Genomic DNA, 13,046 nt, shown 5'->3' with positions numbered 1-13,046 from the left:
TCGTCTCCCACCGAGGCATCGTGAGTCGAGAAAGAAGAAAACTTTCTTTAATAACGTGTAGGCTTTTAAAGAAAGCTTGACTTTCTGAATGGATAACTTAATTAACATGATATACCACTTTATACTAAAATGATCAGTTGGTCAAACTGTATAAGAGAGATTGTAAGTTTGTGTTTTTTGGCAGATTTTACACTTAAAAGTATGGAAAGTAATGAAAATTCTGCTTATTTCTCTGTTAGGTAGTTTAAAATATGAAGGTTTTAGAAGCAAAAAGCTTTGAAGGACATTTTGCTTAGCAAAGCCAAATATTACAGATAAGTGAATGATGTTGCGTTTGTGTCCACGTAATGAGAACGTTAAAGTTTTCTTACCTAAATTGCATATTTTGGTCCCCTCACCATTATTTAGATGCGTTTATTCGCAGGAATCATAGGAAATTTATATTTAACATTTATAAGAAATTTAAATTTTATATTTATATAAAGACTAAAAACGTGTTCGTATATACATTATATCTCGTGAGAGTAAGACTAAGAGAAATATTATTTAACAATGTTGTTTGAGAATATATGGTCTTGAGATGTCAGTGACGTATATAACAAAATCTTTGTTGTTGCTACTAAACTAAATACCTACAGGATCTCATACAGCCTTGACAGTGACAAAAAATAAAAACATTTTATAGAACAGAACCGAGCAAGCCAGTGCTAAGAAAACCTTTATGTTGAACCCAGAGCAATGAAAAAACTAATATACGAGTTGTATTAAGGAGCCATATCACTGTGAGTCATAGAGCAATAAGGAATTCATCTACGGTGTCAGACGGTGGTGTGTGTACATGGTTCCTTGCTTAGAGGTGATAGATTTTATCTTGGTTCACGAAATCGTAATAACACGATTGCAAACAAATCAGGGAACGGATGATATATGAACCCATGGCGAGTGAATCCTAAAACTCGCAGGCCAGTGTGTTAACCACTTGACCAGCACGTCTAATAAGATTCATCCAGCTAGGTATAAAAATGTATGGAAATACACCTAGCTGCATGAAATATATTAGAACCAGCTGACCCAGTGAGCTTTAGGACTCATTTGCCACGTGTGGAAAATTAAATTTACCTGGATGTATCTCATTAGATACATACCAGTAAATGGTAACAAAGATAAATAATAATTATCAAAGTTACAGAGACAAGTAGGAATTTAGGATACCTAGGTTGCAAAAAAATGTCCCCCTTTGATACATACCATAATCTATCTCGCCACAAGTTGCTCTAGACCTATATTAATTACAAATGAAATGTACATCACCAGGAATTCTGGTAAAATTTAATATAAATTTGTGGACTGTATATTAAAATTAATAAATGATTACATATACACATTTATATAACAGAAGGAGAATTTATAATCATAACACTCACCAATTTGTCTGGAGATTATTGTGTATCATACTCAAAAAACCTGTCTAAATATATAGAGAAAACTGGCCAGAATCTCAACATAGACTTATCTGAGGTTCCTGGAGCTGTCCTGTCCAACTGCTTAATGCTCAAATTATGCAGGACTGCACATCCAACAATTTTGGTTCCTATTTGAGAGGTTTTAAGCCCAATATAACCCCTAGAGCGACGAAAATCAAGCACATTACATTAGCGTGCCTGTACCACATTCAAAAAAACAATGGCGACTCCCCCCTGCTCGTCAGCGCAGGTGCAGAACTTCCCTGTCGATTCTCTTATTTAAAATGCAGTCAACAGAACAATAGTAACGTATTAATCATGTTTATTTACACAGCATAAATTTTGAGAAATTATTTTCCACACCACGGGTTCAACCCCCACCCGTTCCATGATTTATTTCATCTTGTTCATATGGAGAAGACCGCTTTTAACTTGTACTAGTTGGACAGGAGTTTACCAAGTTCTTTTGACCATCCTATCAGCTTAATGTGAGGACTATCATGCGAGATGGGATGCATATCTCACCCATCATTCTTGAATCCTTGTTAATTCAGCATGAAATGACAACTGTAATGAATCTGAACTTAATTTGTATCACTTATTTAATTACATTAAGCCAACTATTGTAACCATTCTAAGAACAATAGTGAAGTGATTATAACTGAGCAGAAAATAATTTCGGTAAGTGCGAAATAATAATAATAATAATAATAATAATAAGAAGAAGAAGCAGTAAATAAGATAAAAGAAGAGTAGAATTTTTCTTTCAGTCGGGTGTCACATTACCTTCAGTTCGTTCATACCCAGAGTGGCAGAGTAACTTACGATAACCTTCATGCCTGGGCAGGATGCTGGCTTGAGGGGTGGCTTGGTGATGAGTGTGGCCTCTTGCTGGCTTGGTGATGAGTGTGGCCTCTTGCTGGCTTGGTGATGAGTGTGGCCTCTTGCTGGCTTGGTGATGAGTGTGGCCTCTTGCTGGCTTGAGTGGTTGCTTGGTGTGGCTTGTATCTCTTTGGTTGCTGCTGGAAGGATGGGTGAACCTGGTGATGTCCTGCGAAGCGTGTCCTGGGGACAGACAGCAATGCAATTCACGTTAATGCATTCCGAGGGTAATTTCCTCGGTGATGGTAAAGGGCTCTTCATCCAAGGAATTGGAGCTGTTTTCCTCTTACTCGAATCAAACACATTAATATATTTCTCAATAAAATATGATAATACTAATACTACAACTAATAATAACAGCAATAATAATAAATTTTACTGTAGGATTTATTGCTTAATGATCCCCAGAAGAAAAATGGTACATGTACTTGTCTCACTTCGAGGACTACTGTCCACATTTTTCGAGTACTATTTCAACTAAAATAAAAAAAAAAACTATTACAACCAAGTCCCAGACTCCTCATAGTACTCCTATACCCAGACTCATCTTAGTACTCTTACATCGAAACTTTTCATAGTACTCTTACACACAGACTCCTCATAGACTTGTAACTTATACCCTGGTGAGCTTTGCGGTAAGTGCTGCGGTATGCGCCGAGTTAGTTTCAGTTTAAACCATACCCCCGGCCGGGATTGAACCCGCGGTCATAGAGTCTCAAAACTCCAGCCCGTCGCGCTAGCCACTAGACCAGCTAGCCACAATAAGATTCATCCAACTAGGTATATTTCTACACCATAGGAAAGTTAGCACAGGCACCTCTGTGACCACAAATGCAAGTTTTTACAGACGAATCTCCAGCTAGCGTGGCCGTGACGAACTCTAGCTCAAGTCCCTTCACTGCCGTCAACATGACTTAAGAAATCGTAATGACACGATTGCAATCGTGTCATTACGATTTCTTAAGTCTAGTTTCAGTTTATTCGGCGTTCATCACACGACCAATTTTTTTACCTTTCCTCTATACCAGCCGCACTGGCAGTCAGGTGGGAGTGGTTGCTTATGGTCCCCGGCCACTCTGATTCACTGTCAGACTTATTCGTTAACTAATGGGGTGAGAGGCTGGCTCTAGCCGAATTGAAGTTACGTTTACCGCCCTGGCACAATTCATACTCACCAGCCGGCTGAGTACACACACACATACTGGTCAAGTATGAGGTGAAAATAGTGTTGGAGTGAGTTATCTCACTTTGCTCTCTTTCTAGTTAACTTCTTGCTGCTCCATTGCACATTTTATATATAGTAAATATTGGTGGAGGAAATATTCGGGTACTCAGAACTACCCAGGTCTTACCTTTACCTTTGTTTTGAAATTTGCTCCTTGTCTGGAGACTTAATTTACGGTCAGGTACAAGAGATCTTTCTTAGTGAACCTGTGTTCGTAATGTGGGATGCCTGTATTGTAGGCAATTCTGTTATTTTGTAGAGCTTCATTGCCCTCTGTCTTGCTTACGTTAATGCAAATATTTCGTTACTGCTGCCATGCATTGAGCGTATTATTACCGGGTATTGCTTACTATGTTTAGTACTGGCTGGGTAATGCCACCTGCGCATGTTAGGCGTTTGGGGCGGCATATAGTTTGCAATCATTGCCCAGACAATCTCTGCAGCTCTGTTGGCATTAAATATCTTCATACTTTAACTGCTGTACAGCTTCGTCGCAGCGCTGTATGACCCTAGTGGGTTTAGCGCTTGGTTTTGATTATAATATTGCATAGCTCCATGAGCTAATTCACACGAGCTAAGGTTTGATTCATCCAATATAGCTGCTGCATTTGGTGTGTCTACTGCTCAGGAAGCTCGTGTTAGTCTCCTCTCCCCATTCTGTTACCTAGCTCTGCAGTGGAAGGTCGAGCATTGGCCAACTCTTTTTAACACGACGTTGCATGGTGAAGCAATGGTATTCACTTCCGTCAAGCATATCAGTGCATTCCTGTTAAATATCGACGAGATTTTAAGATGAATAAGCTTGAACCAAAGCAATTATGTGCAGATGTTACTAGGCTAGTCACTGTGGATTTTATCTATTGGGGTCTTCTGATCCACTCTCTCAGACCGCGACATACAGATTAGATTATATTTTGCCACCGAAATGGCTAGTTTATTGTGCACCCCATATCCATCTTGTGGACGGTAGCGTAAAAGCATATGGATACACAAAAGGCCTAGGAACTAGGCTCCAAAAGGGTTAACAGGAGTACATATGGATTTATATCTACAGTTCGCTTATCTGTTACAAGCAAATTTAGGAAATTTGCTTAGCATATCTGGTATCTTATTTTCATTAATAAGATATCTTGACATATCACATAGGTTTTTCTTCTTCTCAATGTGGGCAATGTGGCAGATGTTGCAGGTGTATGGTGTAGGAGGTAGGTTACTGAAAGCAGTGAAGAGTTTTTACGAGGATAGTGAGGCTCAAGTTAGAGTATGTAGGAAAGAGGGAAATTATTTCCCAGTAAAAGTAGGCCTTAGACAAGGATGTGTGATGTCACCGTGGTTGTTTAATATATTTATAGATGGGGTTGGAAGAGAAGTAAATGCGAGGGTCTTGGCTAGAGGCATGGAGTTAAAAGATAAAGAATCAAACATAAAGTGGGAGTTGCCACAGTTGCTCTTTGCTGATGACACTGTGCTCTTGGGAGATTCTGAAGATAAGTTGCAGAGATTGGTGGATGAATTTGGTAGAGTGTGCAAAAGAAGAAAATTAAAATGAATACAGGAAAGAGTAAGGTTATGAGGATAACAAAAAGATTAGGTGATGAAAGATTGGATATCAGATTGGAGGGAGAGAGTATGGAGGAGGTGAATGTATTCAGATATTTGGGAGTGGACGTGTCAGCGGATGGGTCTATGAAAGATGAGGTGAATCATAGAATTGATGAGGGGAAAAGGGTGAGTGGTGCACTTAGGAGTCTGTGGAGACAAAAAACTTTGTCCTTGGAGGCAAAGAGGGGAATGTATGAGAGTATAGTTTTACCAACGCTCTTATATGGGTGTGAAGCATGGGTGATGAATGTTGCAGCGAGGAGAAGGCTGGAGGCAGTGGAGATGTCATGTCTGAGGGCAATGTGTGGTGTGAATATAATGCAGAGAATTCGTAGTTTGGAAGTTAGGAGGAGGTGCGGGATTACCAAAACTGTTGTCCAGAGAGCTGAGGAAGGGTTGTTGAGGTGGTTCGGACATGTAGAGAGAATGGAGCGAAACAGTGTGACTTCAAGAGTGTATCAGTCTGTAGTGGAAGGAAGGCGGGGTAGGGGTCGGCCTAGGAAAGGTTGGAGGGAGGGGGTAAAGGAGGTTTTGTGTGCGAGGGGCTTGGACTTCCAGCAGGCGTGCGTGAGCGTGTTTGATAGGAGTGAATGGAGACAAATGGTTTTTAATACTTGACGTGCTGTTGGAGTGTGAGCAAAGTAACATTTATGAAGGGGTTCAGGGAAACCGGCAGGCCGGACTTGAGTCCTGGAGATGGGAAGTACAGTGCCTGCACTCTGAAGGAGGGGTGTTAATGTTGCAGTTTAAAAACTGTAGTGTAAAGCACCCTTCTGGCAAGACAGTGATGGAGTGAATGATGGTGAAAGTTTTTCTTTTTCGGGCCACCCTGCCTTGTTGGGAATCGGCCAGTGTGATAATAATAATAATAATAATAATAATCACATATGTTATTATACTGTCTATCTCAATAAGTGGACAATTAAGCACAAAGTGTTCAAGACAGTGACCATATGCCTGATCACATAATTTACATTTAGTTTGATCATCATCTGTGCGTCTCCTAAACTGCCAGAAGTACTTGTAACCAAGCCTAAGCCTGGCCACTACAACATCAGTGTGTTCACATTGCACGTTGCTCCATAAACATACTTGTCAGACACTGCAACATCATAGAATCTTGGTTCAGAGGACATCTACAAGACCTTCACGGCTGCTGCAACTAACCCATCCCTTTGGGTAGGACCTACTTCCACTGGGGAATCCCGCCTACCAGTGACTATGCCCTCGTCTGCTACACGTCCTTATCCACTGACGCCTATATAACCGCTAGTCTTCTTGCCTTTGCTCCAGATTCTCCTCCACCACGATGCTGTGAACACTAACTCCAAGGCTGAGGGACTGATTACCTCATCTTTTGTATATAGTTCAACTATCTTCCAATTATGTCCTCGAATTTGTATTGATAAAGCCACTGGATGGCGAAACGTCTACAATAAAGATATCCAGATGTTGCACATGTGTCTTAACTTTCACCCAGGTACCTACTTATTGCTCCAGCAGGTGCAGGGCCACGTGGGCCATGGCCAGTACAAACGCTGGGCGTTTCCTTACATCCATTGCCCCTCTTTATTTAGCAGTAAGCATGTACTTGGTAGATATAGATGCTTAAAAATCCTGGCAAAATGAGTTAATGTACAATTGTTATGGATTCCATCACGCACTGGGTTACTCCTTCATGATTAAATTGATACTCTAGCCTGGACAATCCTAGAAGGACTGGTCCGAAATCTGCACAAAGAAATCGCTCCCTAAGTAAGCAAAAGACTGGGCAGTTGGTGCAATATACCCCCAGTGAAGAGTAGGGGCGCCATTAGTACACTTAGAGAAAACACAATAAGTGTCCGGGACTCGAGACTTCAACAAATGCCTGAAGTCAGTACTCAATCAGCAGGGTTGTGGTTCGTACGTTGGACTACATACGGTCAGAAGTAACAGCCTGGTTGATCAGGTCTTGATCCACCAGGAAACCTGGCCAAAGACTGGGCCGAGGGGGCGTTAACCCCCCTGGAATACCCTTCAGGTAGACTCCAGGTAAGAAAAGTACCCTGAAGGAAAATGTAGACTATAACTTTGCTGTATCCGTATCTAGCATTAGGAATATTATTATGAGGCAAATAATGAAACTGAATGTTATAGGAATTCATTTAGAAACCTGAGTAGATCTATATCCCACCATGATAACATGAACGTAGATAAGTATGTGTATTAAGCATACTGATGTTGTAGTGGCCAAGGTTTAGAAACTGAAGGAAATTCTCAGCACTTGAATACTATGTGCTTAATTGTCCACTTATTGAGGAATATAGAGATAGACATTATAATAATCTATGTGATATGTCAAGATATCTTATTAATGAAAATAAGAGACCAGATATATTAAGCAAATTTCCCAAGTTTGCTTGTAACAGATAAATGAACTGTAAATATAAATCCAGATGTACTCCTGCTAGCCCCTTTGGGGCCTATTTCCAAGGACTTTTCTGTATCCACATGCTCTTGCGCTACGCTCCACAGGATTGATATGAGGTGCACAAAGAACTAGCCACTTCATCGGCAAAATCTCTCTAATTTTGGGTGTTAGTTTAGTTTAATATTTTTATTATGCACCGTATACCCATCCTGTGGGTGGTAGTCAAAAGATTACAGAGGCACATAATTGGTCCAGGGACTGGGCCCCAAAGTTTTGATAGCTGAGCAAGTTACAGAGGTAATGAACTCCAGGTAGATCTGGTCACAATCATGACAAGTTACAAAGGTATTTACAGATTATAGAGGTACATAATGGGTTCAGGGACTGGGCCTCCAAAGTTTTGATAGCTGAACTAGGTACAAAGGTAATGAACTCACAAGTTACAAAGGTAAAGAATCCTGTAAGTAAATTTACTTACTTACGTTTATACATGGCTACGGTCATGAACACATTATAGAGTAATGAGCAATTCACACGTCCGAACCCGGTCACAACTGTAATGAGTTATTGGTGCAAATATTGATTGTTGAGTCACACACACACACACACACACACACACACACACACACAAATAGGTGAGTACACATACACACACACGAGTATACATACACGAGTACAAGCACTTACACATATATGAGTACACAAATACACATGCAAACACACACACAAGCACACATACACAGACACACACACAGGGCCAGGAGCTGAGTCTCGACCCCTGCAACCACAATTAGGTGAGTACACACGCACACGCACACACACGCACACACACACGTGGTAATGCTTTATTTACATGGAGCAAAGTCAGGGTATTTTTCCAGAATGTTCTGTAATATACCACTGTGGATAAAATACCTTGCCATTTCTTGAACATTTCTGAGTGAGTTGTCTCTAAATTCATTAATTTTATCGCACTCCAGTACATAATGACGCAGGGTGTGACAATAGTCCATCCGGAAAAGTTTACATTTCGTTTGGTCTACATCTGGTGGTGGTGATTAACCTGCCAAAGATACTTGTAACCCAGCCGAAGCCTGGCAGCAGTGACAGCCGGAGCCGGGCGGCAGTGAGATCCAAGAGTCTGCTTATTTTGTTGGATGCACCATAGACATGTGGCTCCTCCTGCATGATGGAATGATGATAGATGGACTGAATTGTGTCAGTCTCCCTAAGTCTTAAGTCAATAAAGTTCAATTGAAGTTCTTTTCGTATAATTGTTCTCAAACTGCTAACTGAAAAGCATACAGCTTAGCCAATTTATCAGTTTTATCATGCATCTGAAGACCAATGTGAGATGGGATCCACAGCATGTGCACTCTGACTCCACTGTGTGCACTACCTAACAGAGTTTACTGCCAGAGGGGAATCATAGGCCTGTCCCGTGTGGAAAAATAATAATAATTGAACTTTGTGTCAGAGGAAAGAAAGTCTCCCTGAAAGCATTGAGTATACATAGTGTATAGTGTATACTACAGTGGCTCCCTAGTATATTGATGATAAAGGCTAAAGTGTCATTTGAAAACAGGTGAATTTGTAAATGAAGTGATAAGCCTATAGAGGCAGGTGCCAGAAGTCGCCAGAAACTTACCACAGGTCAGCTGTTTTTAATAATCTTCCTGGCCTGCTAGTGTACTCGCATATAATCTAGTGATACCAGTGAATAGCAGAATACAGTGCTGTAGTAGCAACTAACCAGTATTATAATGGTACTTAGTGGAGTGGAGTGACTTTCATTAGTTTCTTTTTCTTGAAATACCAGACGTTACTGTGAATTTCATATAACCTGTAGTTACCAGCGGTCGCAATATACACAACGAGAAGCAATTATTACTACAGAAAAAGCGCCCTTCCTCCAAAATTTGCACCAGTCAACTATAGTGATAATATAGCATTTATTGTGGTGGAGACGGAAAAAAAAAAAAAATAGAGAAGCTAGATACAGCGATTGATAAACAAGGGTGGAGGCTCGACCGTTCGTCATTGTAGGAGTGCCAGCAGTCACCGGCTCTTCAACACGCAAGTTATACTTTTGTATCAATCAAATCACATATTACTCGGGTAGATAATTTCCAGTAGATCCTTCATGTATTAGCTCAAATCACCGACCAGTATGGTTTAAATAAGTGACCCACTGATCAGATCAGATAGACTGGTCCGAACCCTTGACTGGTCCGAACCCTTGACTGGTCCGAACCCTTGACTGGTCCGAACCCTGGACTGGTTTCAAACGGTTTCGTTGTGCACCACCTAGCAGGTTATTAATAGAATATTCAAGAGGTTGCTAGTAGAATTGCAGTAAATCAACCATTCAAATCATTATGAAGCTGTGTGTAGTCTGTGGTCAGTCAAACAAACGGGCTTCCACATGCATAAATTGTCATTTCTGTGGAAATTGGTGTCACGCCCCTTGTGCAGATATCCAAGAACTAGCTACAAGCAGTATTAAAACAGGGAAGTGTTTTTGGGTATGCCCAAATGAGATAAATCTGTGGACTAAAATCACAAGGGTATTAAAAGAGGTCAACATCAAAGCTGCTTTCATAGAAAACCTGGAAGCTTTCTACAACAGATGGGAACATAAAAAGTCCGGGCTGAATGGTACTGCCCTTGATACTGGCCATGTAGTCAGAAACTGTAAGGCTGGAGATGATGTCCTGGTAGTCAGTAAATGGGGGGCTGATAGTGCTGTCCTGGGAGACAGTAATGGGGAAGCTGGAGGTGCTGTCCTGGGAGACAGTAATGGTGAAGCTGGAGGTGCTGTCCTGGGAGACAGTAATGGTGAAGCTGGAGATGCTGTCCTGGGAGACAGTAATGGTGAAGCTGGAGATTTTGTCCAGGTAGTCGGAAATTATACGCAGGAAGGAATACATATAAATGACCTCATAGGGGACAGGAGCCATAGTAGGGAAACAAGTGTAGTCAAAGATAAGATAAAACCAATATTGCAAACTAGAAATACCGCAGGAAATAGCAAACAAGAGGACTCCACTAGCAATAGTGAGGATATATTACCAAAAACAACTGGTGGGAGCTCCATTGTTGGTGCTAGGGAGGATAGAAGTAAGACAGGGAAACATGCACCAACAGGGAATACAGTCACAGAAACCCAAGGCAAACGGAAACCAAGCCTGTGCACATACTATGCACTCGGTATCTGCTGGCATGGGAAATCTGGAAAAACAGATGGGACGTGCAACTATGACCACCCTAGGAAATGCCATGCCCATATGACAACAGGAAAATGCAAACTCCCTTCCTGTAAGCTTTTTCACCCTGAACTGTGTACCTCTTCAGTACAGGAAAGACTGTGCTATAACTTAAATTGCCAGGCATACCATCTAAAGGGGACAAAAAGATACAAAACATCCAGGCCATGGGAAAACCTGGGTAGCCACAGCCACTCAAGAGGGAGAGGTTTTTTAGTGCCAGGAAGGAAAAAAAACTGGCAGGAAATGGCAGAAATCGTACACCAAATCCAGTCATTCCTGGAGTGGAACCACAGTCGATGGCCTCCACTCCAAACCAACAGATACAGATACTAATGCCGGAAAAAAAATCCCCCCCCAGTACCAACAATACCACCAGTCCGATAACATTCTTCTTTGCAAATATACAGGGTCTAAAGCCAGCAACAAACAACAAAATACCTTTCATCCGTGGACTGCTTGCAGAGGCAAAGGCAATGTTCGCGGCTTTCACTGAGACCCACATAAAGGATCACTTGGACAACGAAATATGGATCCCAGGTTACAACCTATACAGATGTGACAGAGTGAACAGGCAAAAGGGGGGGGTTGGCCTGTACATTGCAGAGTCACTTGTTTGCACAGAACTGCTAAATGCCTCAAATGATGTAGTGGAAGTTTTAGCAGTAAAGGTCGAGAACCAAAACCTAGTCATTGTGATAGTCTACAAGCCTCCGGATGCAACATCCCAGTAATTCCAGGAACAGCTGTTAAAAATTGACCACTGTCTGGAAAACCTTCCAGCTCCTGCACCCAACATCTTGCTCCTGGGGGATTTCAACTTAAGGCACCTAAAATGGAGGAATATAGCAAATAATATTGTTGCAGTAATAACACCAGGAGGCAGCTCTGATGAAAACTCACACTCACGCGAGCTTTTAAATCTCTGCACAAAATTCAATTTAAACCAGCAAATAATAGAGCCTACTAGACTGGAGAATACACTAGACCTCATCTTCACTAACAATGATGATCTGATAAGAAATATCACCATATCAAAAACAATATACTCAGATCACAACATAATTGAGGTTCAGTCATGTATACGCGGAGCCCCAGACCGACATAATGAGATTAGTCACGAGGGAGCATTCACCAAATTCAACTTCAATAACAAAAACATAAAGTGGGACCAAGTAAACCAAGTCCTAACCGATATAAGCTGGGAAGATATACTAAGCAACACAGACCCCAACTTATGCCTAGAACAGATTAACTCGGTGGCACTCGATGTATGCACAAGGCTTATTCCTCTAAGAAAAAGGGTAGATGTAAAACAGAAAGAGACAGGCGCTCCCTTTACAGGCGACGGAAAAGAATAACAGAGCGGCTAAAAGAGGTCAATATATCTGAAATGCGTAGGGAGACACTGGTCAGAGAAATAGCAAGCATCGAACTTAAGCTAAAAGAATCCTTTAGGAGTCAGGAATCGCGGGAAGAACTAAAAGCCATAAATGAAATCGAAAGAAACCCAAAGTATTTCTTCTCCTATGCCAAATCAAAATCGAGAACAACGTCCAGTATTGGGCCCCTACTTAAACAAGATGGGTCCTACACAGATGACAGCAAGGAAATGAGTGAGCTACTCAAGTCCCAATATGACTCAGTTTTTAGCAAGCCGCTAACCAGACTGAGAGTCGAAGATCAAAATGAATTTTTTATGAGAGAGCCACAAAATTTGATTAACACAAGCCTATCCGATGTTATCCTGACGCCAAATGACTTCGAACAGGCGATAAATGACATGCCCATGCACTCTGCCCCAGGGCCAGACTCATGGAACTCTGTGTTCATCAAGAACTGCAAGAAGCCCCTATCACGAGCCTTTTCCATCCTATGGAGAGGGAGCATGGACACGGGGGTCGTCCCACAGTTACTAAAAACAACAGACATAGCCCCACTCCACAAAGGGGGCAGTAAAGCAACAGCAAAGAACTACAGACCAATAGCACTAACATCCCATATCATAAAAATCTTTGAAAGGGTCCTAAGAAGCAAGATCACCACGCATCTAGAAACCCATCAGGTACACAACCCAGGGCAACATGGGTTTAGAACAGGTCGCTCCTGTCTGTCTCAACTATTGGACCACTACGACAAGGTCCTAAATGCACTAGAAGACAAAAAGAATGCAGATGTAATATATACAGACTTTG

At 41.4% G+C, this 13,046-nt stretch overlaps 1 protein-coding gene across 1 annotated transcript in view; it reads right to left on the bottom strand.

Annotated features, from left to right (window-relative positions):
- Positions 1-13,046, bottom strand: part of LOC128695994 (uncharacterized) — a 43,809-nt gene that overhangs the window by 3,715 nt on the left and 27,048 nt on the right. The window contains exon 2 of the mRNA XM_070092829.1: positions 2,289-2,528. Coding sequence (XP_069948930.1) covers positions 2,289-2,300 — 12 coding nt within the window. The 5' untranslated portion in view covers positions 2,301-2,528. The remainder of the gene's footprint in view (positions 1-2,288; positions 2,529-13,046) is intronic.

The sequence above is a fragment of the Cherax quadricarinatus genome, chromosome 41 (assembly GCF_038502225.1).
Source record: "Cherax quadricarinatus isolate ZL_2023a chromosome 41, ASM3850222v1, whole genome shotgun sequence".
NCBI lineage: Eukaryota > Metazoa > Arthropoda > Malacostraca > Decapoda > Parastacidae > Cherax > Cherax quadricarinatus.
The sequence above is the reverse complement of the archived record's forward strand: the minus strand, read 5'-3'. Positions and strand labels throughout refer to the sequence as shown.